This window comes from Halichoeres trimaculatus, unplaced genomic scaffold (assembly GCF_033239565.1).
Source record: "Halichoeres trimaculatus isolate MK-OKI-2021-1 unplaced genomic scaffold, fHalTri1.1 fHalTri1_scaffold_14, whole genome shotgun sequence".
In the NCBI taxonomy this organism is placed as follows: Eukaryota; Metazoa; Chordata; class Actinopteri; order Labriformes; family Labridae; genus Halichoeres; species Halichoeres trimaculatus.
In genome coordinates, this window is record NW_027437192.1 from 31007630 (window position 1) to 31033161 (window position 25532).

General features: G+C 43.7%; 1 protein-coding gene across 1 annotated transcript in view; it reads left to right on the forward strand.

Moving 5' to 3' along the window:
• The window catches only part of arid1ab (AT-rich interactive domain 1Ab), a 95435-nt gene that overhangs the window by 44671 nt on the left and 25232 nt on the right, over nucleotides 1–25532 (forward strand). Inside the window, exons 3-4 of the mRNA XM_074686186.1 lie at nucleotides 3102–3773; nucleotides 3984–4100. Of these exons, the coding sequence (XP_074542287.1) occupies nucleotides 3102–3773; nucleotides 3984–4100 (789 nt within the window). The remainder of the gene's footprint in view (nucleotides 1–3101; nucleotides 3774–3983; nucleotides 4101–25532) is intronic.

Sequence of the window (25532 nt, forward strand, 5' to 3'; positions counted from 1 at the left end):
AATAGTTGGAACTGACTGGGTCCTTTGGTTTAGGAGGTTTTAACCGAGAAAGAAAAGATCCCCAGAGCTCTGTCTGGAGTAAACAACCTGTTAATTTAAGTTCGTAAAAACTGAACCATTAGTTTAACGCTGAAACTTTTTCTCCCTTTGGTACCCTCTGACTGTTCCTCAGGGGCTTTTTGCTGAGCTGCAGCTCAGCTTGTTTGTCCTCTGAAGGGTTACTTCTGTTTCTTTTGTTTTAACTTGAGGTTGGATGAGGTACGAGGTAAAAGTGAGCGCGTTAACCACAGAGATCCAAGTTAGCTTAGCCCCTTTGTTGAGACAGAGGAACATGTGGCAACCGCAATGAATGAAATGGGCTTTCTTAAAGCTGGAAGATGACAGAATTAACACTTTATTTCACCGATTACCTTTGTGCTTTGTTTAACTTCGCAAACATTGAGGGCAGACTCGATACGTACTGAATTGTTTGACTCTTGTCTGCCTGCTTATGGGTTTTCTTGCAACCTGGGACTACAGATGTAAACTGGCTGTGTTTCCTGTTAAAGTGGACATATCATGCTGATGCCTGATTTAATACTTACATATAATATAATAAATTTGAAAACAAGACCTTACACCCCCTGAATTTTGAAAAAATGAGATATTGTATTTTTCTGATATCCTAGAACGAGATTTGATGCCTCTGAAAATAGGTCATTGCCAGTTGGCCGTGAGATTTCGACCGTCGTGACGACACAAGGATCCTTTCTTTTTATTGGAGTAATCTGATAAAGCAGCTCCTCCTCTGTGATGTCAGTTAGTCACACAACCGCCACCGAGGGATACACCCACCAAGAGCTGAGTATCCCCCCTCAGGTGCTGGATGCAGGGACTCTGCTCTGCTGAGCAGCTCGGCTTTACATGGTGAATTAGCAGATAAAACACTGTACTTTTAGCAGACGTCATAATACTTGTGAGACTGTGATATTTGCATGCTTGTTCTGACATGCACTGTGAACCTGGACCACAATAATGCTGTGGTAATAACATGGCGACGAACTGACGGTAGAGGCGATCTTTAGACTACACTTTCAGCATTATGGATAAAACAGACAGAGAAAAGTGAAGGAGCAGGATGGAGCCCTGTTATAGAAATAGATTATTGGTGAAGTCTGCCTATATTCCCACGTATGAACTATACATGTTACAGTAACGGTTTGACTCACCACACTGAAGCGTCCTGAGATGATCTGTGTCGAGGTGGATTTTCTTCCTCCTGAGCTGCAGAACTGTCCGGGTCTGACTCGGGGTCCAATACAAAAGGACGTATCCTACACTCTGCCATTTTATTAGTGCTATCAATGCCTTATGGTGAAGTTTTGGCAAACAGCAAACTCGCTCGGTCTGCCCCATCCAATATGGTGATTTTGTAAATACTGCCATGCTGCAAAAACCGCCCCCTGGCTCTGCCCCCTCCACCCCTCTGATAGAACTGACCAATCAGAGCACAAAGGGCTGTGACGTTGCGAGGTTACTGGAGGTCATTCTGGAAACGGAGCGTTTCAACGAGATCTTCAGAATGGCCTAAAATGAGGATATTGAGAACGCTATTGTGGGGCAATGAAGGAACTAAATGACTTGTACTGAGGGCAGAAATGCTTTACAGGCATCCTAGTCTGGCATAGTGAAAAGGAGAAACAAGCTTGATATGTCCCCTTTGAAGTAATAAAGTAAAATGATTTCAAAGAAAACAGGTCTTAAAGTCCTGGATGTGAAACAATCAGTTTAAATAAAAGACTCTTTGATAAATGGACGTAACCAACGTCTGTTTCTAAAGCTTTGTACACACCTGGACATCTAATTTCAAAACCAAGTATCCTCCCTCATTTGTTTCTGAAAATACTTTTATCCACACTTAACTGAGCGAGTCCACTGATGAGTGCGGCTTGAAGCATGTAACGCAGTGGCTGTATTTTCTCGTGACACGTCGATCATCAAACTTTCTTCTTGGATGACGAAGCCCACCGCTGACTGTTGATCTGCGGACAGCTCTGCACTTTCTGCTGCATGCCTCGCTGTCACGTGGCTGTGCAGAGTTGTTCACGACTTGTGATATGCTAGCCCAACCTTGGCCAGTTTGCACTGCGCTCACTTTTGTTCATTTTTTCGAGGAGTTCCCACACTTCCCAATCCTTATCTGAGTGTCTCCTTCTTCTTGTTCTGGCTGTAAATCCTCCAGCCTGTTGCCTCCTGGTCTGGCTCTGTTCTTGGTCAGTTTGTTTCTGTGGCCAGGTTAAATATCATCTGGTTTGGACACAGTCTGTTTTATTTTGAAAATCATTGGGCTCTTTACATGGTTTGCGTGCACAACTTCCTGTTATTCTTGACCTGTTTTTTTTTCTTTTTTACTTTTGTGAAATTGACACATAACAGATCTGGCATCCTGCATTAGCAAAATGCAACCTCTTGCAGACAGAACAGAGTCATTGTCCCACAAACTTTTTGTTTTTTTTATTTTAATGACTATTTGAATTTCCAAAACCATTGTCCAGCCCTGTCATTCAGCTGTGACGTTTGAAAACCAAAAACTCTATTGACCAGCGTATACATGAAACGATGAATCCAGAGTTTTCCAAAATCTTCATTGTGGCCCAAATTTTCAGAAAACATAGTTTTTAGTGATATAAAGCTGTGGTTTGTGTGGATGACAGGCCTAATCGTATAAAAAGATTCCAGGCTACGTGTGGACATGGCTTGAAACTGAGTTTTGAAGCAAATTGTCGACAGGTGCCATATTGGAATTAACTCCATATAGAGTGTGTAGAAGTTATCTACTCTAACGAGGGACCTTTTTTTGTACCAGGCTGTGAACGTGGTGATTTCTGCTGTGTAAATGTCTTTCTTTGGCTCGGTGTGTATGTGGTTTTTGGTACCTCTAGAGCCAGCCTCAAGCGGACTCTTGATAAAGTGCAGATTCATTAAATGCCAGTTGGTTCAATGTGTTGCTTGATTTTTCCTGCTTTAACGCAGACTTTTAATTTAGCAGTGGAAATGTTTATTTTTTGACAATGATGATAATAACTGTTGATTCTAACCAAATGTTTCATTCTCTGGTCTAGATGTCAGCCTATGGACAACAGGGTCCTGGCGGCTACGGTCAGCAGAGCCAAGCCTACTATGGTCAGCATGGCCCTCCCCCTCACGCCGGCCAGCAGCAGCAGCAGCAGCCTCCATACACCGGCCAACAGCAGGGCAACTCTGGACCTCCTTACCCCCAGCAGGGCCACCCCTCACAGCCTGCAGGCCAACACGGGCAGTCAGGAGGACCTGCCTACCAACAATCCCAAGGCCCCCACGGCCCTGCTCCAGGTCAGCCCCCGTACAACCAGCCCCCACAGTCTCAGCCAGGACAGGCGCCCTATGTCCCACCCCAGCAGCAGCAGCAACCTCAACAGCAGCAGGGACCAGGTCCTCAAAGTCAGCAAGGCCCACAGGGCCAGCCTGGCTACCCACAACCCCCAGGGCCAGGGCAGCCACCCCCGCAGCAGCAAACTCCACAACAACAGCAGCAGCAACAACAAGGGCCCCCTCAACCACAGCAGCAACCGCAACAACCAGGAGGACCCCCTCCACAGGCCCAGCAACCCCCGGGACACGGCCAGCAGGGTCAGCCATCACCTTATTCGCAGACCCCTCCCCTGCAACAACAACAGCAACAGCAACAACAGCAGCAACAACAGCAGCAGCAGCAACAACAGTCACCATATCAGAGGTTCCCACCTCCTCCACAGGTAACAACACACAGCACTGAGTCAGCTCACACTGACTCCAGCATCTCAACACCAAAAGCTCACTCAGGTTTTTAGATGTTAAAGTTGTAGAAGTCGTTGAACAGAAATGGTACATGGTGCTTTTTCATTGGGCTAAGCTGATAACAAAAAAAAAACTAGATCACTGAAGACATGATTGAAGTCTGAATCATCTTCCTGTCTCTGTAACAGGAACTCTCCCAGGACTCCTTTAGCTCCCAGTCCAGCGCTCCTCCCTCCAACCAGCCCATGGCTTCCAACAAGAGCAGCCAAGAGGACAGCATGCAGGGCCGGCCCTCCAGTCTACCGGTGAGCCTCTTGTCTTTCCTTTAACATCACGTGCTTTTGATACTCATTTCACCACCTCGAGACACTGGGAACATATCGAAACTGACATGGTGACAACCACAGGTTTCTCTTTAAGACCAGAGGCAAACCAGGTGTGTGTGAGCATGCAGAGAGAGTCATGAGCAGTGTTCTTCAGGCGATAGTTCACCTTTATGAAACATTCAAGGGACTCACGGTTATTTCCAACCACTTTTTCATTTCTTTCTGATGCTATTTTTTTTTTTAAGCTTTTTGCTATCATTAGGTTTTCTCGAAGAGGTCTTTCAGTTTTGGTTTTAAGCAGCAGTCTGTTTGAAAGCATTATTTGAATTTTTACAGAAGTAAACAGCTTATAGGTTTGAACTTAGAACAAATTGAAAAGTGATAAAGTTGGGTGTTTTGACATCCTGACAGGAAGTTGATCTACCTGGTGGTACAGTGTTTTTGTTGTGCAGGCTGAGGAAAAATGATGGATTAACATATGTATTTTTTTTTTTTACCTGAGCTCTGTGTGACTTTGTGTTTACTCATGAGTTGTAACTTCTGTGGATACGGCTTGCTACACGAGTCAGGTCAACACTCAGAACTTTGAACTGCTGACTCTGTCAGACTCTCTACTTTGTTTACAGCTTTCTGTTGACAAGCCTGTAAAATGACTGACTGATAATGAGGCCAGACAGGAGTCTGTGTACAGAAAGAAAACAGTCTGTCCTCGTATGAACTACTGATTTCAGAATTAGAATAAGGTGTGGTGGAGAGTTTTTTCTTTATGATGGTACCAAAATTACTAATCTCTTCAAGAACATTCACATCTTTACATTGAAACCAATGCCTGTATTGCCTAAGTACTTTAAAGGGAGGGGGTGAAGTGTTATCCAGGCATCCTGCTCTCCCTCTGGTACCCTTGTAGTAGCTTTGCATTATTTAGCTTTAAAAATCCCCTCTTTTTCAGACTGGTAAGGGAAAACCCTTATTTCAGCCTCTTTCAGGAACTTTTTGTTCAGCTGCTGCCTCTGTAAGACTACCCGCTCCACAGAGCTATGGCCAGACCTTGGTGTTTGAGGTCGCCCCTACAGACAGATTCAGGGATTTCCACAACATCTGTCGGAAAAATATATGAAAAAAATAATTCACTTTGTCAGTGTCTGAGAAATCAGCACTAACTGTGTTACTTATTGGAAAAAAAACTATAAATCAGCAATGGTTCGCTCCAAGTCACATGACTTAAATCAACTGAGGTCCTGTCCTTCTTGATGGGAACCTTGAAGAAAGTGTGTCATGTTTCACCTCCTCCTCATCCAAATTTTATCAGAATGATTGTCTGTACATCAATCAATTAATCAATCAAAATTTATTTATATAGCACTTTTCATACAAATAAAATATAGCACAAAGTGCTTTACAAACAGACACATGAATCAAATAAAAGAATTAGCCCTGGAACCCACCCACACAGCAACCCATACACAGTGTTAATATAAAGCAACACAGATAAAAGACCATAATAAAGCACACTGCTGTACCCAGTACGTACTGAGGAAACGCCGTCCTAAAGGTTTGAAAATGAGAAAACACTGGAGGTTAGTAACAAGTATAAAATTAAATATATCATAATATAAAATAAGAAAATGATTTTTAAGAATAAAAAAAATACTTGAAATTAAGTTAAAATGTACAAGTATATAAAATGATAAATAAATGAAGAATAAAACAGGAAAACTAGAGAATAAAATAGAGATTTTAAAAAGACAAGATAAAATAATAAAAAGTGGTCTGTACTTAAAATAAATAAAAAACATGGGGTGCATTACCTGTTCATCAACTGTGTTAGCAACATTTTCTGCTGTTCTTACTATAGATGTTATAAAGACCAAACTGTGAAGATAAGGAGCAGAAATATGAGTTGATGGAGGTCAGGTGGTGGCATGTTTAAGGTCTGCAATTAGCACAAGGACCAAAAAATGAAGAAGCAAAATCAACTGTGTTAGCATCACTTAATGTAGAGTTGCAGAGACAGGTTTCTCTCTTCTTGTCCTGTCAACTGTGTTACTGTGATTTTTGTCCATAACTCTTTAACATTTTGGCCAAACTGTGATATAAATGATGAGGGATATTTCTAGGGAGCGTAGTCTGACATAGAAATGTTAAATAACTCTGAAATCTGTATAATATGGATTTATGTTTAAAGAATAGTGACATCTTTTGTCCATAACATGGTTGACAAAGTAAAGCATCATATTTTTTTATTAAATAAATATTTAAGAATTCATTGGAGCTTAAGCTTACAGGTAGATACTTTGCAATCCAAAAAAACTGAATAAAAGAAGCACTTTTTTTTTCCCTTTTTGTACACCTTGAAATGTTCCCTAATTATAGAACCACTCACCCCCTCTTTAAAATGTCCACTTCAGATTGTTCAAATTAGAGTTTTGTGAATAACGGGACAGAAATATACCAAAACATGTGGGTTGATATGAATACAGATGTTAAAAATGTCTGTTTATCTCCACTGATAATTGTAATACCTGTGTGCATTTTTGCATTACTTGTGACATTCGATGTATTTTAATATTTGTAATTTCCCCCACTTTTGAAATGTCACTTGTGTCAGCTTTACATCTCTGATCTCTCTGAAAGTAACACTCCCACACAAGAGTCATTCTCTTTTTCATTTTGCTATGAAAACAAGTCAGTGTGTTCAACAAGTGACTTCTCCTGCCAAAAGCCTCTCCTCTGGATCAGCAGCTGAGTATTTTAGCTTGTCAGTATTAGAGTGATTGAACACGGTAGATGATTGTCCGTGCATAGCAAGACTGTGCATATCTGTCAGTAAAGGCAAAGACTGATGCAGATGTATTAGATTCCACTGTAAGAATGATGTGACACCTAAGGAAGGTTTTCATGGTGGAGTCAATGTTTGTGCTGATGAATCTGTATCATTGTTAGAGGCTGGTAATGAATGAGCACAGTCTAAAGCCCGTTGCACACTGAGTCTGGGTTTTTTTTCGTCTTATATTGATCTCATTCTGTGGGAATCATGTTGGCACATTCACGCCGAAGCTTTCACCTATCATGTTTTTTTGGAATAGATTTTTTGGAAAATTTTCACATCTGTCCAGATCATTTTCTTTTCTTTTTTTAAATTATTCAGAGACACCGTAGGCTACATGCAAATTTAGCATTCAGCACAGCATTGCAAGATTATATATTGAAGAATAAATTTGTCTAATTAAAAAAAGAAGATTTTATTTTTGAAAAAGTTTATATTTTTTACCAAATAAACACAAAAAAGTACGGATACCAATTACCTGGTACCAGGCATTTGTAATGTATCGTTTCAAATGTGAAAGTACTGCATTCAACAATGTGCGGTTTCTATGCAGATGTATAGCCCTTTCTGCCGTCCTGGGGGCAGACAGACTCGCTTTCCTTGACCAATTCCTCTAAGACTTTTTGAACGCCCTCTGTCACCCAGTCATGACCTATCATTGGGTAATCTTTGCAATCAAACCAGCACTTTGCAAGGTTCATTTACTAAATGCTGTATCACTAGCTGTGTTTCCATTTCACTTTTTTAATTTCAAAATCAAACTAGTTTCTATTAGGTAGATTAACATCTTGCCAGTGTCTCCATTGCAACTAGAATTGCGCACAACTTGAGTAAAATCTTGTCCGGTGAGATTCGGTTTGTGGGATGCAGGAAGAGGGAGGAGGACTGTAACCAGCAGTAGCCATGGAGATCCCAAACATTTGAAGGGCCGAACTGTTACCTTGATGGGTGATACTGTAGTCGCTGATGTTGTCAACAGACGGGCAGAGAGCGTTAAAATTAGAGCCAGACCGATATGGGATTTTTGGGGCCGATACCGATACTGAGGGGAGGGGGGGGGCAAAAAAAGCCGATATCTGATATATCGACCGATATCCAATATATAGGCTGATATATATGATAGATTAATTGATATACACAGGACATATACTGTATGTGAACACAAATTATTATAATACCCATATGATTCAAGACAGAGACAGAACACTATTAAATTAAAACAACAACTTTAATTATAAAACTGTCAACAGAAGAACTGTAGTGTTAACCAATGATAAATAAGAACAAGCTGTAAACACAATAATAAATAAAAAAGTCAAACTGTAAACACCTTAAATAAGTCAAACTTTAAACATAGTAAGTTAAAGAAAAAATCAAACTGTAAACACACAATGAGCAACTTACACAACGTTAAAATGTTATTCTATAGTCTTACATTAGATAATGGTGGATGTGTGAATTAACAGTAGCATTTATCTCTGTTTATCTCACAAAAAAGCAACTTTCGCAACGTTTAAATGTCGATAGTCTTACATTACATAATGGTGGATGGAGGGGCGGGGCAAACACACAGGAGAAGGAGCGACAGAATCTCTGTGGAGCAAAAATTTTTATAATCGGCTACATTTTGGCTGATGTTGATTAATTGGTGACAGGCATAATTGGACCGATTAATCTGTAGTTAGTTACAATAGTTATAAATATTATAACATCCGTCTGGACGCAGCAATGACCATGATGATTCATGAACATTAGTGTTTTTTATTCACTGGTCACTGTCGTTTGTCACTACGCCAACTCAAAACAGCAACAAAACACTGAATGAAAATCATCATCTCCATCTCACCTGCTTTCACACTCTCTCACACACACCTCCACCCCTCCTTCCTGCTGCCCTTTGACCCCTCACAGCTGTCCTGATGCCTTCACTGACACTCAGAAACACCAACATCTTAACAATATGAACACCAGAGTCTATGTGTGGACGTGGACACCTATGAGGAGGTAAAGGAGGTGTGTTGTTATTCACGTTTGGTGACGTATTTTTGTGGAAAAGGTGTTTCCATTGCACCTTTAAACTCCAATACTGAACTTATGATAAACCACCCCATGAGAGCGTAAAACTTTTTATTAAAATTTCTGTTTCCATTTTAATTTTTCATTGCAATATTTAGGTTATGTGCGATCCTTAATAGAAACGCTGCTAAAGACACCTTGAAGGATCAAGCACGCTGCGTCCACTTGAAGGGCCTGCTCTCATCTTCATCAGCCATAAAAACTCTCTTTGTGCTTCATACTGTGCAGCTGTGCTTTTAAAGGTAACGGACACAACAAGAGTATAACAAGAACCTCTTCAAAAGACACACCGCAAACAACAAAACAGTGATGCCAAGGAAGAGTTCAGTGAGCTCAAGCTGTGCAGGTTTCCACAGATGTGTTAGAAAAAAAAAACCTGAGAGGGCAAAAAAGCCAGCGTTTCTGCCAGGGAGAGGATTGTTGAAAGTGAAGCAAATCTGGCTCCTGATAACCCTCTGGCTAAGATAAAGGTGAGAGAAGCCCTTTCCCCCTCCTCACCCCCCATCTCCCTCCTAAAGAGGTGTCTCTCTGTAACACGTTGCAGTTTCCATGGCACTGTTTATAGGTCAGACTGCGGAGCTAACCTCATTCTGGGCCTCAGGGAAGGAGAGTGAGAAATGAGATCATTAATGAGAGAGAATGAAAGTGAGGGAGCAAAGTCTGCGGTGGAGGGAAGGTTTGGGAGGGGGGGGATTGTGGGATTGAGGGAGCGCAAGCAAATAACTTCAAATAGTGTGAGTGATTGGTTGGAGTGAGAGACGCTAAGAGGGGGGGAGGGATGAGAGGCAGCGCTGTCTTTGCCAGTAGGGGATGCCCTCAGGATGTGTTTCCCTCCTCTTTTATTTATTTCTCTTATTTATTTATACTTCTCTCCGCGGGCTCCACCATTGGCCGAGCGGGCCAGGCTCGGGCTATTTTTATTTATTTCCCTCCAACTTCTCGGGGATTCCCTGTCGGTGCTTTCTGATTGGCTGTAATCTCGCTCAGGTAGAGATGAACTTTCTTCTTCTTCCTACTTCTGCACCCTGTGGAGCACACATGACACCATGAGATAAGACTGTGATGGATGGGAGTGAAACCACAGCAGTTTCAAACCAGCGGACTGGACTCCGACAGGTGTTATTAGCAGATTCGCGCCAGAGGCAACTATTGCACCTGAAAATATTTATATTTATTTTTTTTATGTGATTGACAAAGAGCATAAAGATTTGATGGGAGACCAACAATGTGTGGAATGTCAAACATAAGGCTTCAGTCTGTCTCATGCTTCTTTGTGAATTCAGAGAGACTAAAGACTTCAGCAGCTTCAAAAACACATTTTTGTTAAAGGTGAATTCAACCTTGTGAAGTCCACGATAACTTGCTTTTATTCTGCAATGCGAAACTTCTGCATTTAGCATCTAGAACTCTTTAAATGAGACTTTTGAAGATGCTATTGGCCTTGTTAGTAGAGAACTGGATCAAAGTTTGGAACTACAAGCTCCTTTTATCCACCACACCTGATTTATGGTCATGACTAAAGAATTTACTTTCAACAACAAAGTTTCTCCCATGATGATCTTTTTTAGTAGTTGTACATTTTAGGAACCTCACACACAGGAACACTGCTATGGCGTCATGCTATTATTCAAGTGATGCTGCTATCGGCATCCAGCTTACACGTCGCTTACCACAAGGGGACATGGTTGGAAACGCAGTCAGGATCAGGCTTAACCAATCCAACCATTACCAAACCGCACTGATCTAAACCAGACTGCTTGGTGGAAAAGGGACTATAGACTGAATAAGCACAGCGACCCTATTTATCATGATCATCTACTTCCTCTTCCAGCTGAATGCTGGGCGTAGTCTGACTAAGCTCATAGTCTGACTTCTGAAGCTGCATGTAAACAGACTGAATGTGGGCCGCCCTCTTGGCTCATTTCTTTAACCATATCTCTGGATCTTGTTGCGTGTATGTTCTTTGAGTAATCTTTGATTTCTTCACCTCAGCTCTGAAAGATTTCAACCTCACTGTGCGCCGCTGGCTTCGTCAAGACGCATTGATTTAGGCCATGCCCACACATGTGTTGGAAACCACATATATTCTTATACGTTTAGGCCTGTCATCCACATGAAATAGCAGTTTTACATCACTAAACATTAAACAATGTTTTCTGAAAACTCTGGCCAAAGTGAAACAGAGTTTTTGGTTTCTTAAAACGTAACAACTGAACGATGGTGGCTCATTCTGATTGGCTGATATTGGTTTCACTGCCACTCATGAGTTTGGCTTGCTTGGAGCTGCACTTGTCAGCATATTTGCTCTGTTACATGGGGACAAAAGTGTTTTTAAAAATGAATGAGGGGGTCATTCTTTTTTTGAAAATACCCAGCTATGTGTGCAAAAGGCCCTAGACTCCAAATCCAGTTTTTGAAAACTTATCCAAACCTTGAAATTTTTTAAAACTTCAAGGGAATTGTAAGAAATAATCATTTAAGTTGAAGGAAGCAAATCCTGTGTAGTAAAATTCCCATGGAAAATTTCTGGAAACTTTCTGCCCTTTTTCCCACTCTACGAGCAAGCTTGTCTGATTTTCTTTCCTTTAATTTGACCCTTTTCTGTTTATTTGTGGTTTATGAAAGAAGATTATGTTTTTTCTGGGATTAATTCAAGCAGAAAGTTTGTAGTCCTGAATCTCCATTGATGTGGAGAAGTGTAGTTTGAAGTGAACTCACTTCAGCCATGTTAGTCTGAGAGGTACGTTTACAGATTAAACACAGCTGGCAGGAGGTGAGAATACAACCCTTTTGGTTTAATTTGATGGAGAAAAAGTTGTTTTTTCTGTAAGAACCTGCAGAGATTTGCTCAGACTCTTTTGTCTTAATCTGGCTTGGAACGCGTTTGAATCCAGATCCAGCAGCGGCAGAGAGGTAAGCACTATTTAGCTACTTTAGTAGCTTTCACACAGAGCCAGCCAGACATCACCTCATCCAGAGCACAGATGGGTCTGTTTGAGCCAGGTGCTGAAAGCCCAGCGTCTGTTAGGCCGCTGTTGAGGAGGGAATAAAGGAGTACAGGAGGCTCAGCGCCTGCTGGAAGGCGCAGGTAGGAAAGCAACAGTCAGTTGGAGGAACAGGGCTGTGGATAGAAGAGGAGGAGGAGGAGGGAAAACACAGGCAGCCGTAGTGGAACAAGCTGAGCAGGTTGAGCTGGTTCCTGGCTCCAGGACACACATGCACCGTTTAACTGTTGAGTATTTATCACACACCGACGATTCTCTGTAGCTGACGTAGACTTCATGGAAATGTCTCTGCACTGTCACAGCGTAGCAACATGCTGTGAATACAGCAACGCACGCCAACACAAGAGGACAACCGGCGTCTTTGTGGGGCTCAGATATTCCTCTGACCTGATAACTAAATGTCAGATCCCTCTAGAAAAACAAACAGGCTGATTAGAAGATCGTCACATAATTACCCAACAACTAAAACATAGTATGAAAGGAGCACGTCATCTGTTTATCATCTCACTGTACATGAGGAGGAGTTCAGGACTTCTGAGAGATGGATATTTCATAAGTCCATCAAAAAGACAGAAGCTCAACCTAAAGATGTCAGGAGGATTTACATTTGGCCTTTATACTTAATATGTATTACAGAAGCCTGTTTGAACAAATGTAAATATTCAGAGGAAAGGAGGGTCTGTCGCTTTAAGATCTAAGGCAAGTTCATGTGATAAAGAAAATACAAGCTCTGATTTTTACGTTCCATGGCAAAAAGTCAGTGTGGAGATTTTCCTGAATTTCACCGTATGCTTTGAGGCTGTTTGCAAACTTTACTTTTATAAAAGCTTCAACTCGATGTAGATAAACCCTGATTAAACCGCCAACTGCTGCCTTTCTTTGTGATAAAATCTGTGATAAAGTAAAGTTTTGGATTCATGGTGATGGAGTGAGGCTACACTGACTGAAACTGAAACTGAATGATAAGGGCATTTCTGTACGCTAGGTCACTTTCACTAGTAAGACTGTAAAATGAATGGGCGTAGCCTCCCTGACATCACCGTCTGTTTCTGAAATGAAGTTAAAAAGCCATCAGTCTTGTGAACTGTGCCTCTGATTGGGCAAGCTCGTGATCTTAATATCTTCTTAACCACAGAGTTAGAAAACATTCATCCCGTACAGTGTGTGCTGAAAGTGAAAGTAGTGATTCAGACAGGCTGTAAATAGGTTATTTTCTGCTGTGAAAACAGCTTTTTTTTGGCTTGGTGTGAATGTGACCTCCTGTACTTTCAGAGCCAGCCTCAAGAGGACATTTGAGAAACTGTCTAATGTTCTTGTACCAGAGGTTGCTGCTTGCTAGTTAGACAAGCAAGACAAGCGTGATGCTAAACAGCTGGTGGGTCCCCTCATTGATAAACCCAAAGTCAGGCCCCGTTTACACAACAACGTATCATCTGAAAACGCTGAAACCCAGTGAAAAAAATCTGCGTTTACACAGAAACGCCTAGGGACTGTAAATGCTGTGGTAAGCATGCCAGGCCTGCAGGTGGTGCTATAACTGTCTTGTCCAGAAGCAGCTTTTGGTAGATCTCCATTGAAGTAGAGTTGAGCCGATCATCTGGTGTATTGGTGAATGCTAAGAGCAGAAGTGGAGCAACAGATGCTCGTTTTGTGAAAGACAGTCACAGATTGAGCAGCACAAGCACAACACTGTAGTTGGCGACGATCATAACAATGGTACTGTTGACTTGTTTCATGCTCTTGTCCGAAGCAGAGTGTGACGTCATTGTTTCCACTAAAAACGCCGACTTACTGTTAACAAGGCATTGGTGTCGGCAGCGTTTCAGAAAAATCCCACTTTGGAGGCTGTTTTCAAAAGTTTGCGTTTAGGTAACAGATCGCTGACGATCCACTCAATCTTATTCGCGCGCATTTTGGCACTTCCATGTGTTTCAATGAGTTTTGTTTTGTCCACTTTCCTTTTCTTAGGTCCGTTCATCTTTACAAAAGGGCTGATGGGTCAGAGAGTAAAGAGCAAATGTGGAGTAATAGGCCTACGCTTAACCTCAACAAAGCCAATGTATCTACAGTGTGCCATCTAGTGGGAAAACATCAGTATTGCAGGGAAAATAAAACATTAACAAGGTTTATTCATTTAAGTTTGGCGGGCCGGATTAAAACGTTTAACGGGCCGCATGTGGCCCCCGGGCCGTAGTTTGCCCATGCCTGGTTTAGACCTTTGTACCAATGACGAGGAGAAGCAGACGAGGAGAGGAGACGTAACATCTGATAAATACAGAATTGCAAACGTTCTTCTCTTTTCCTGTCAATGACGATAAAGTTGGAGTCTTGTCATAAAACTCATTGGACGACTTTGGATCAGCTTTGTGTGCATCTCTTACAAGTTGTCACTGTTCCTTATACAAAGAGAAAGTGGGAATGACGATTTCACTCATTGTTGGTAACATTCAAGATGGTGTTATTCAACATGTTGACATCAGACGCCTGCTGCCCAAATGACCAATCAGTGTAAACTACAGAGACACATAAGTTTGATTTCTTGTTGAATCAAAGTGACTTTATTCAGGAAAGAAGAGGTTTTTAAACGGTGTAACAGATCCTTACGTCACAAGCAGACTTATCTGTCATCACCTGACTTCCAAAGTCTCTTGAAGCGACACTTTCTCTACACGTCAGCTCCTGAGAACCGCTCAGAGACCACCACCGCTCCTCCTCTCCCCCCTCTTTCTGACCCACCTTCTTAAATCTCCTTGTCCCCACTCCCACGTCTTTTGTACACCCCTCTCTCCACTGTGGGGCTAATCCCACTCAGAACCGCCCACTGGTTGTGATGCTCCTCTTTTCTGATGTGTCTGAATGTGCTCCAGACTCAAGAGGAAGGTCACATGTTGGTCACACACTCAGTTGAGTTTGTTTTTTTTAAGCCTCCAGCCCCCCTTCCTCTCCTTTTCCAAATAAGAGGTTTCATCTGGAGAGCTGTTATCTTGAGCGGAGGGCTGAGAGTCGACTTTCTCCATGTGTATTCACTTTTTAACAGAGGAGGACAGTCAGTGTCTTTACTTCTTCTGCTTTAGATTCAGTGAGTATGGAGCAGTGGACGGTAAGAGGCGTCTGATTTACTGCAGAGGAGCTTCTCCTCTTCTTCACTTGGTCCTACTTTTCCCACCTTTAAATCTACAACCCTCCTCATCAGACCCCACCCTCTGTGTGAATTCAGCTCAAGGGACCACCCACATTACAACAACAGACCCCCTCCTCTCTAATGACCTTTAATGTTATGTACCAAGCCTCCTGATCTGGATCTGAGGGATCCTCCAGCCCTGGTGCTGATCTCTTCTGAGCCCCCCTCCTCCAGCCCCGTTCCCCTGCTCAGCCCAGCCCCGCTCCGCTCTGCTCTGCTCCTGCAGCTAAGCTTGTTTTTGCGACATAGCTCTGGAGCAATCAGCCTGACAAGGCCGGCCCACTTTTTTTCCTTCTCCTCTTTCCAGCCTAGCCCCCCTCCTCCTCCTTCCCTTCCTCCTCTATGCTTCTTTCAGTATAAAACTGTTTTTTTTGCTGCGTTTCTCTCCTTCTCTTTATTTTTTAAAAATATATTTCACCCTCTCCTCTTCCTCTTTCTATCTAAATTCTCTCCTCCTCCTCCTCCCCCTCCCTCCTTCCCTTCCCTCTCTCTGCTCCCTCTCAGTAAATCAGCTTTCATAACGCTGTGCAGCACAGCCTTGTTTTGCGAGGCTCTGACGCTGACAGTATTCAGAGTCCGGGGCCGGTTTCCTGTTGCTATTCTGGGGCCCTTGCTTCCTGTGTGGACATGTCTTATTCAGATTCCAGGGCGCCTCTCTGCGCGCTCACCCTCCCCTCCCCTCCCTCCTCTCAGCTCGTCTGTTTCTCTCCCCCGCTCCCTCCCGCTCTCACCCGTTTTCTGCTTCTTCTGTGTGATTTTTAATAAATGTTCTTGAGAAATTTCAACCTGCTGACAGGAAGTGTTGTCTTAACATTTGCTTCGGTGAATTCTTCCTCAGCTCTGCTCAAACCCAGAGCTCTGTTTTTTTCCTCGTTAGCTCACACACACACACACACACACACACACACACACACACACTCTCTCACACAGAGCACTCTCCCTCTCCCTTTCTCGCTCTCCCCGCTTGCTCACACACTCTCACACTCTCCCGCCCCTCCCCTCTGCCTCCATTTCTGCTGGGCTGAGCTAGTTTTGCAGCACAAAGACTGTGGCTGACTGCAGCACTGTCTGTGCTCTTCTGTGTCGCTCTCACTGGAACGAGCTGCTGAGCCTGGATGGATGAAACCGGCCTCACAATGAAATTAACCCTCACTCTATGAAATAACCTCCATATTACCCCCCCCCCCCTCCCTGCTTCATTCTGTGCTGGCTGCTTTGGTAGCGCCCTCTAGACACACTCTGAATGTGTGTGTGTGACAGAGGAGGGGAGGGGCGCTGCTGCTCTGGAGAACAGGCAGACTGGCTGTAGGGGTCTGGAGCACCCCTCCCTCTCACCCTGAGGCCCCTCCAGCCCCCCGCGCCCTCTGTATCCCAGCAGCCCTCACCTCGGGCTGGGCAGCTGCCTGCCTCACTCGGGCATCTGTGCGCTGCCCTGGGACTCCCTGCTACTATTGTGATCTCTACAAAAGGCCCCCCATGCACACACCATCTCCCCATTATTCACAGCAATCACCCCCCACCCCCTCCTTCTCCTCCTACTCCTCCTTCATCCTGCTCCACACAGACTGCAGCACTGTTTGTGTGTCTTCACACCCCCTTTTCTGTGCTCCCCCCACAGAGAAGCTCAATTAGGCAAATGTGGAGCGTTTAAAGAAGAACTCCCTCCTCATTGATTAAGATTCATTGTCGGCCTGCGCTCCCTTTCACTCAGGAATGCTGAAGCAGAGCCGGATCGATCAGTGTCGGGTGTATTTTTTATCCACACTTGTTTTCTCCTCTGGCTCTCATGTTGTACTTTTTTTGTTGTTATCCGCCCCACGTGGCCGCAGCTGATAAAGCGGCGGTCTAATGGGGATCTCTGGAGAGCCTGAGGTAGCAGACGATGTGTCTGTGGCGTGAGATATCCAACCCCAGGAGGGAGCTCCCCGCTCTGCTCACCCAACACGATGACGTTTGTTGTTGGAGGATTAAAACTCTGCGCTGACATGTTAACTCAGATTTCCTCATCAGTTAGGACGCCGCCATGTACGCGGGGTCAGAGGTGTCAGCTGCACCCATCGGTGGCTCAAACTGGGGAGGGTTTGTGCTGAAGCCTGTAATGGCTGCTGCTGCTGCTGCTGCTGCTGTATGAGGCAGGGGCCTGCCTTGCTTCTCCTCCTTTCTCCACTTCTTCCCTCACAGTGGGATGGGAGTGCCCCCTTATGGTTGAGCTCAGCCCTGCAAACCTGGAGCTGGGGGCCGTGGCTGCCTCCCTACAAGCCTTCTGTGGGCTCCAGACGAGCTCCAAGAGGTCACCTGTGCGTTTTCCTGCTTCAACACTTCCAGGAAGCTGCCGGCAGGTGGTTTGGACAGGCGGGGTTTGAGCTGCTTTGATTGTCGTCTGCAGATCACCAGCTTCAGAGGAAGTCTCGTTCAGAGGAAAGAAAGAGACCCCTCTTAAAAAAGCGAGCCGAGAAAATTTCACTTGATCTCCAGCTTTAAAAGCAGAGAGATGACTTTTCCCATGACCCCCTGTTTGAGGAATCAAAAGGCCCACTTCGCCCTGAACGAGCCGAGTGGTAAAAGCGCAGCGCAGAAGTGTTCTCGCTGATGAGATCGACGGCGTATAAACATAAACACGAGGGAAGACGGCAGGGAAGTTTGGATGTTTGTCCACTTGCCATGCGTCTCAGAGGGCTCTTCTTCTTGAGCTGTAATTAAAGCAGCGCGTAGAGAAAGGGGGGGGTTGAAGAGCGCTTTGGTGCGTCTGCGTTTCCTGTAACAATGACAGGCTGCTTTCTTTTGTAGTAGCTGACTGCACCGTGACCCTGCCAGGCTCACAGGAGGGAGGCCGCCGGAGAGAGGCAGGCTGTGTCGACTCCAATGTGTCAAACACGTGCATCTCAGTAACCATGGCAGCCCTTGAGATGCAGCCATTCCTCCTCCTCCTCCTCCTCCTCAGCTATCACCTCACCACAGAGCGCTCTGTGTGTGTGAGCGTGTGTGTGTGTCTGGAGTGAGTGAGCTTTTTTCTCCCCTCCCCTCCTGTATATTGTGTTCAGCATCTGGAGGCCTGAGAAGGAGGAAGCCTGCCAACCAGGCAGCGGTAGGTGAAACCCTGAGGTATGAGGATGACAGAAGACTGGGTCAGGGAGAGTGTGTGACTGAGGGATGAACTCTGCACCCCTCCTCTCCTCTCCTCTTCCTCCACCACTACCAGAGGATCTGGTTACACTAGCGGCTGGGGTCACACCATCCAGAGACGTTTCATTATCTCAAGCTGCTTCGTTTCCCTTCTTTCTGTTTCTCATAAGGCAGAAAAAAGAAGAGAAGAAGAAGAAGAAGAAGAAGAAATCGGCTGGCTTGGCAGACTAATGGCTCTGGTCGGGCTTGATTGATTCAGTGAAGTAATCTGCAAATGGAATACATTAGACGAGAGCAGATGACTCAGAGACAGCACAGGCACACTCAGAGGAGAGAGGATGGAATAATGGGAATAGTAAAGACTCCCCTCCTCCTTTTTCCACACTCAGGAGCAGTAATAGTGTTTTTTAAGGATTTCCTGCTGAATTTTTCACCCAGACTTTCTTGAAATCTGCATTTTCAGCTGGTTGGACGCTCTAAAAGCGCCAGCCTGTGCTCTGCAGCCTTCTCTCAGCTCTGAAGTTCCATGTTAGGCAGTGCTGTGAAAACACAAAATGGCTGCCATAGAGAGGAGCTTGGAGCTCCAGAGAAAGAGCTGCAGCTCTCTGCTTCCCTCCACCACACAGCTCACATGTCCTCCGCTTCCCCCGGCTCGCACAGCCGCTCCGTGTCGCCGCTTACTCTCCTCTTATCAGCTGTTTTAATTGTTAATACAGCTCATAAACAACCCCCTCTTCTCAACACTCACACACACACACACACACACACACTGTGCTCCCCACACACACACACACACACACACACTCTCCAAGTGTCCCTCAGCTCCTCCTCATGCCTGATCCATGTCCCCTTCATCATTCAGCCTCTAATGATGAGCGTGTTGAATAGCAGAGCCACAGCAACATCCGTATCATCAGCCTCCCCCCTCCTCCCCTCCCCCCTTCCTCTTCCTCTCTCCTCTCGCTGTCCGGCTTGTGCAGTCAGCAGAACAGGCTGGTGCTGTGCAGTATTGAGTCGGGAAAAATCAATGACTGCAGAGTGGGAGTAGGTAGAAGCGTGTGTGTGTGTGTGTGTGTGTGTGTGTGTGTGTGTGTGTGTGTGTGTGTGTGTGTGTGTGTGTGTGTGTGTGTGTGTGTGTGGAGTGTTTCTGCTTACCCAGGCTGAAGGATCAGAGCTGTCAGATATTTACAGAGTTTGCCCTCTAAGCTGCATACAGACGCTCATGTATGGCGTGTCTGAAGATTTCAGCTTCAGTCTGACTGTGGTAATTATTCACCATCATCGGCTGTGAGAACATTTTGTCTCAGACATCACAATCAGAAAAATATCTGCTTCAGATGGAAATAAAAACACTCACTCTGACAAAAAATACTAAATCCTCCTTTTTCAGGTGTTAGAGAAGATTTAATTTATTTTTGTGTGTGTTAAAATTTCTTTTTTGCACATTTTTGTGTTAAAGTTTCTCATTAAGTTGGAAAACATCAGGCTGTAATGACTGCATTGGTACTTTTGAAAGCACATCTGAATACAATCAATCTCCTCTAAAGGTGCTGGGTTTGACTCTTAACTATTCTTTGCTCTACCTCCCAACATATTTTACTATCCCTGATAAAACATACACAAGAACGTCAGCTGTCAATCATCGCTAAATGCAACAAAAAGCCTTGTTTTTAACCTTGAACAACCAATATTAATCAATCAATCAATATTCATTTATAGAGCCCTTTACAGAACCCAGAAGGCCCCAAAGTGCTTTACAGTAGTGTCTAAGCATAAATAAGAACACTATAGATAAAAGTGACATAAAACAATAAAGTAGTAACGAACATTGAAAAAAGGAAAGATGCATAAAAATGCAAGGGAAGGTGTGCATAAGGTTGCATAAAAGCCATTTGGAAGAGATAAAACAAGTTAAAAACTAATAAGAGCACGATACCTAAAAACCTTAGTCAGGGTTAAAAGCCATTCTAAAAAAGTGAGTTTTGAGTTTAGATTTAAAAAGACCAAAGTCTGTGGTGCAGCGGATGTCTGGGGGCAACCTGTTCCATAATGAAGGAGCAGCAATAGAAAAAGAACAGTCCCCCCACTTTTTGTATCTGGACCTTGGAACGTCCAAGAGGAACTGGCCAGAAGAACGCAGGGATCTCGTATGGCTGCGTAAAATCTTCAGAGAAAAAAAAAGGACTTAAATACAAGGCAGCCAAATGATATCTTCAAATCATCACAACAATCAGATGTGAGAAACATTTCTACAAAGTGTATTGATTTTTTAAAGTTTGACCACAGCCCATCTGGAATGACTGGAGAGCTGGATTGTTTGACCTGTTCTGCAGGCAGCCACCAGGGGGAGCAGTTTTGTGGCAACCTCACTTCAAGCCGAGCAAAATTACGTTCATTTTTCTTTAAAGTCCATGGGCGTGACACTCATTTTTCTTTATATTTACATTGTAAATTATTTTTCCTGTAGAAGTGAGGAGTTAAAACCTCAGAATCTGTATTCTTGCACACATTCTCAAAACTATTCAGGGGTTATTGGTGATCAGCTGACACTATTTGGCCTCCGGGGGACGTGAAAGTTTGTGGTTTTGATCATATCTAGATGAGTGACTCCAGGATACCAGAGCCTGATTCTTTAAGTGCAAAAACTTATCGTTTCACTTAGCGGCAGCACCTGCAGCCACATAACATGTAGCTCTTTGTTGCACTAGCTAAGGTTTTCCCCTCTGTCTAAATTCTTGCTTGTGTTGTACGTGACTTTGGACAAAAGCGTCTGCTAAAGGGAACTGTAGAATCTGTAGATGGGATTTAGGCTCTTTGATGGGAGCCGGATTTTGATAGGGATGTCCCAATTTTACATTTTCACTTCCAATACAATACTGATACTGCAGCATTGAGTATTGGCCGATACCGATATTAATCCGATACGATATCAGCATTAAACCTGCATACTTTATCACTCGTTTTGTAGTACGTCTGTCATGTTAGAAATGGCTTGATTAAGTGATATTATTCAAACAAGGAAAAGTAATCAGCAACAGTAATTTTGAGGAAGAATTGACCCATTTGTTATTAACCAATGGGTAACAGAAATTTTAACATTAAACATAAGAATATACTATTAATTGAATAAAATAAAGAATAAATTAGAAGACCCAGAAAACTAAATAAATCAAATAAAAACAGCAGGAGCAGAGTCTGGAATGGACTGCTTATATCGGAGATTTTAGATGCATTCCGATACAACCCGATTCTTGTTTTTTTGCTGATATTGGACCAATATCCGATGTCAATATCAATAGGAGCTTTTTCTTTCAAAGAGTTGTTCAAAGACCACCTCAGTGTTTTATTTATCCAACTTTTAGAAGTCAACCAGGAGTAACTGGTCTTTGTCATGGACACAATCACTCGTAGCAGTAAAAGATACGATTTGGATCAGAATATTTCAAAAAACAAATATCCAACTTAAAACATTCAAACATCCCACCAATATATTCTCTATTGATGGGATTCAAGGTGAAATATTGATTATTATTTCATTTGGCTTGTGTTTTTATTTTTAACATTAAAGGAAAAATGCAGAGATTATTTGTAGTTGTGAAATATGTAATTTTTAAAAGAAAATTTTCCTCGTTTGTTTTGTCAATGTTTAATTTTTTGTCAAAACTGTAGCCAAAAATTCAGTATTTTGAATAAATGCAAATAAGAAAAGATACATGCTATATGCTATGAGCTCACACATTTCATGAGCCCCTGCTTAAAGCCTGGTTAATGTCGACACATCCACAACGTTTGCACAGCTCCGTGCGTACAAGTGACGTCATTTTAGCAACCTTCAACCCACTCACGGTAATTTTCCAAAAAAATGTCTAACTTCCGCACAGTGACGTGTGTGTTTTCTAAACTGAACACAGACACACTCAGCATCATCACTCTCACCAAGGCCACCAGACAGCATCAATAAAAAACATTAACTTCCAGCAGAGGGTAGCCCCTGGCAGAACATGTGTGTCGGTGGTCCACCATTCCCTGTATGGATCCTACATGTTGTCTGTCTACACCAGTTACACCATCACGCCAAAAGCTGCTGACCCTGTTTCAGGTTTTTGGTTAGAAAAAAAAGTCAGAGATGTTTGGAGAAGATGAATTGCTGATGTCTTTATCGTTGCTTTTTGTTTAATGTGCCGCGTTTTTCTTCTTACTTTGATTTATTAGCGGGTTACACTGTGTTGCGCTGCTATGCTGTCACAGTCTTACCTAACTGACGTGGCTATCGGCCTCTAGCTTCCACTCTAAGTACCAAGAAGGGCACGGTTTGCTGTAGAAATGCAGGAAACAGGATCAGGCTTTACTGAGCCGACCCGTACCAAACTGTACTGATCTGTACCAGACCACTTAATGCAGGGTGTCCGTGGGGTCTTAAAGTATTAAAAGTTGATAAATCACTTGTGGGACAATTAAGGCCCTTACAAAGTATTTAAAAGTCTTAATCATGATGATATGAGGTATTGAATTTTATTTGTATTCAAGCTTTGACTCCAAACGTATCCATGAATATTTTTTTTCTTCCTTGCAACTGTTACAAACTAACCAGACCAGACAGACAGTTCTATTTATCGGAAATAGTCCATCTGGTTCTAAAATGTTTTTAGGGTCTGTACCTTTAGAACTAACCACACCTGGTGATTGGACGATCATTCTGCTCGTCACACTCATCACAGACCAGTGTGAGGATCTAGAAAAAAGCGTTAGCATCTCAAAATATTTCTCTCTAGATCATAAGAGTTTCTCAAGCCTCCTCAGAATATTTCTCAGACTTTTGATGACCTGGGATCTTGGATTCTTACGATTTAGAGAAAGCTTCTCCTGATCTCAGTTGTTTTGGAACAAATTTTCTTTGTTCTTACACCTTTTCACTGGATACAACGCTATGAGATAAAGTATGTATCAATACAGTTACGTAGCGCTGTTGTTTGAGACGTGACAACAAGCAAAGTTGTAATTTTGTAAGGCACGGGCTATGTGTAGCACTAGCAGCCCAACATATCCGTAGGCTAATGTGACAACAAACTCAGTTTGTACAGTAGTTTAGTCGCTCTCTGTTTGTAACGCTGATGGAAAGCAAATAACACAATCTCAGGCACATGTCCTAAATTTTGACAATGGTGAAATAAATTCTTGTTTTTTTCTATGCAAGTTAGCCTTAAATAACAGCTGTTACTGGTTGTGGGAATGGGAATGTCAATTAACCTTCCCTTAGTTTCATTTATTCTTTCAAGCTTCGTTCCCTCTCAGTTTACATAACTTATGTAAAAATTTAAACTACAACTGTCAAAGATCGGTTGCTAACAACAGCTTAAAGTCGCAATAAGGTCTTAAGACTTTTTGAAAGGTTTTTTAAAAAGTCTTGAAAAGGTATTGAATTTAACCTCAGGATTTCAGCAGATACCCTGTAATGGAAACAGGGCTTTAGGACAGCTTTGTAGAGCTGTCTGGACATGGCAGCTCTCTTTTAGCATAAGAATGCTAACCATACACCAATTTGGATTCAGTGTCAAAGTCCGGAGCTGTAGCAGGGCTGAGTGGCTGCCTGGCCGTGTGAACAGGGCCGAAATTCTGGCCCTGGTATTCTTTATAAACTCATTGAGATATTATCAAAAACCACAAACTTTCACGTCCCCCAGAGGCCGAATAGTGTCAGCTGATCACCAATAACCTCTGACTAGTTTTGAGGATGTGTGCAAGAATACAGATGTGTGGAAGTGATCCATTCTCAGGTTTTAACTCCATCATTGTCGAGCGGTTAACATCCCCAAATTCCATGACTAATCCGGCCTTATCAGTGCCCCCCTCTGTCTTTCTGTCATGAGCCTGAGAGTGTGTGTCCTGTGAAGCCATCCACAGTGACCCCGTGCTGAGACATAACCCCCACCCCCTCCGTGTAACTCCAGGAATTGACCTCTGACCTCTCTGCCCTGTGGCTGGGGTCAGGGTGGAGGCTGTTGTAGGAGGTCTTTTTGTACTTTGTGCATTGATCTGCAGAGTTTCTGTGTGGCGGCTGCTGAGGTGGTCATCTTGGCGTCTGGCCCGGGGCGTGCAGACAGAGCCCTCTGGTCAGATGACCAGTCTTGTGATGTCTGAGTGGAGGTGGGACGGTGCTGGTTGGGGAGAGGGGGGGCAATGTGGGTCAGCTGACGATGCTGGAGAAAGGATCCCGCCATGGTTGTTGGAGCAGGAATGTGGTGCTGTTTGATCTCTGTGTGGAGGCTCCGCCTCCTTTAGCTTTAACAACAACGTGAATTAACCAATCAAACATCCACCGTGTGTTTCCCTTCTGCTGTTCTTGGACGCCACGTTTCCTGCGTGGGTCAGAGAGTCAGGGTTTGTGCCGTCAGGAAGAGCTGAGGGAGGGCAGAGGGAACAGGATGGGGGAGGATTGTAGGGGTGAGGGGGGGAGTTCTGAATCAGCGTTCTCCTCCTGTCACTCCCTCTGGGGTTCCTCCATCAGGTCACGTCCCAAAAATAGCATCGGGCGCTGTTTCAAGTGCAAAACCGCCGGCTTCGGGGCTGCAGCCAGCCTGCGAGTGTGAGATTTCTATGGGAATAGTTGGCCACCTTCCAACGAGTGCTTTTTTCCCTCCCTCCCTCCTCTCCCTCCCTCTCATTTTTTTCCCTCCTCCGATGTGACTGGCAGATGAGCTTGCATTTCTGAGCGAGCACATGGGCTGCACGTGAGTGGCCAGTGTGTAAACATTCACCTTCTCACAAACATAATAATCGCCGGCTGCCTCCCTACCTCCTCGCCCGCCTGCCTGTCTTTGTGTGACAGCCAGCGTGGCTCACTAACAACACCACATGGCATCAGAGCCGGTGCCCAGCACCAATTATTTCCACCGCTTCCCCAGATGACTTACTTCAAATGTTTTTCCCTCCACTTTCTCTGCGCGAGCCTGAACTAACAGAGCCCTCCCTGCCAAGATGGATCATTACCAGCGTTAAAGGACGTAAAAATAGTTCACTGTACCTGAGCGTGTGTTGGTAACATAACAGAGCTGGCGTGCTTGTGTAAGGGAACAACAGACACCGCGGTGATGGCAGCGAGGGCCGTAAGGCGTCACTTCATCTCGTCTCTTTGACTTCCCTTGACTTCAGCGTGACTCTGAAATAAAATGCTTTCTTTATGTTTAAGGGCTGAGAGAAAA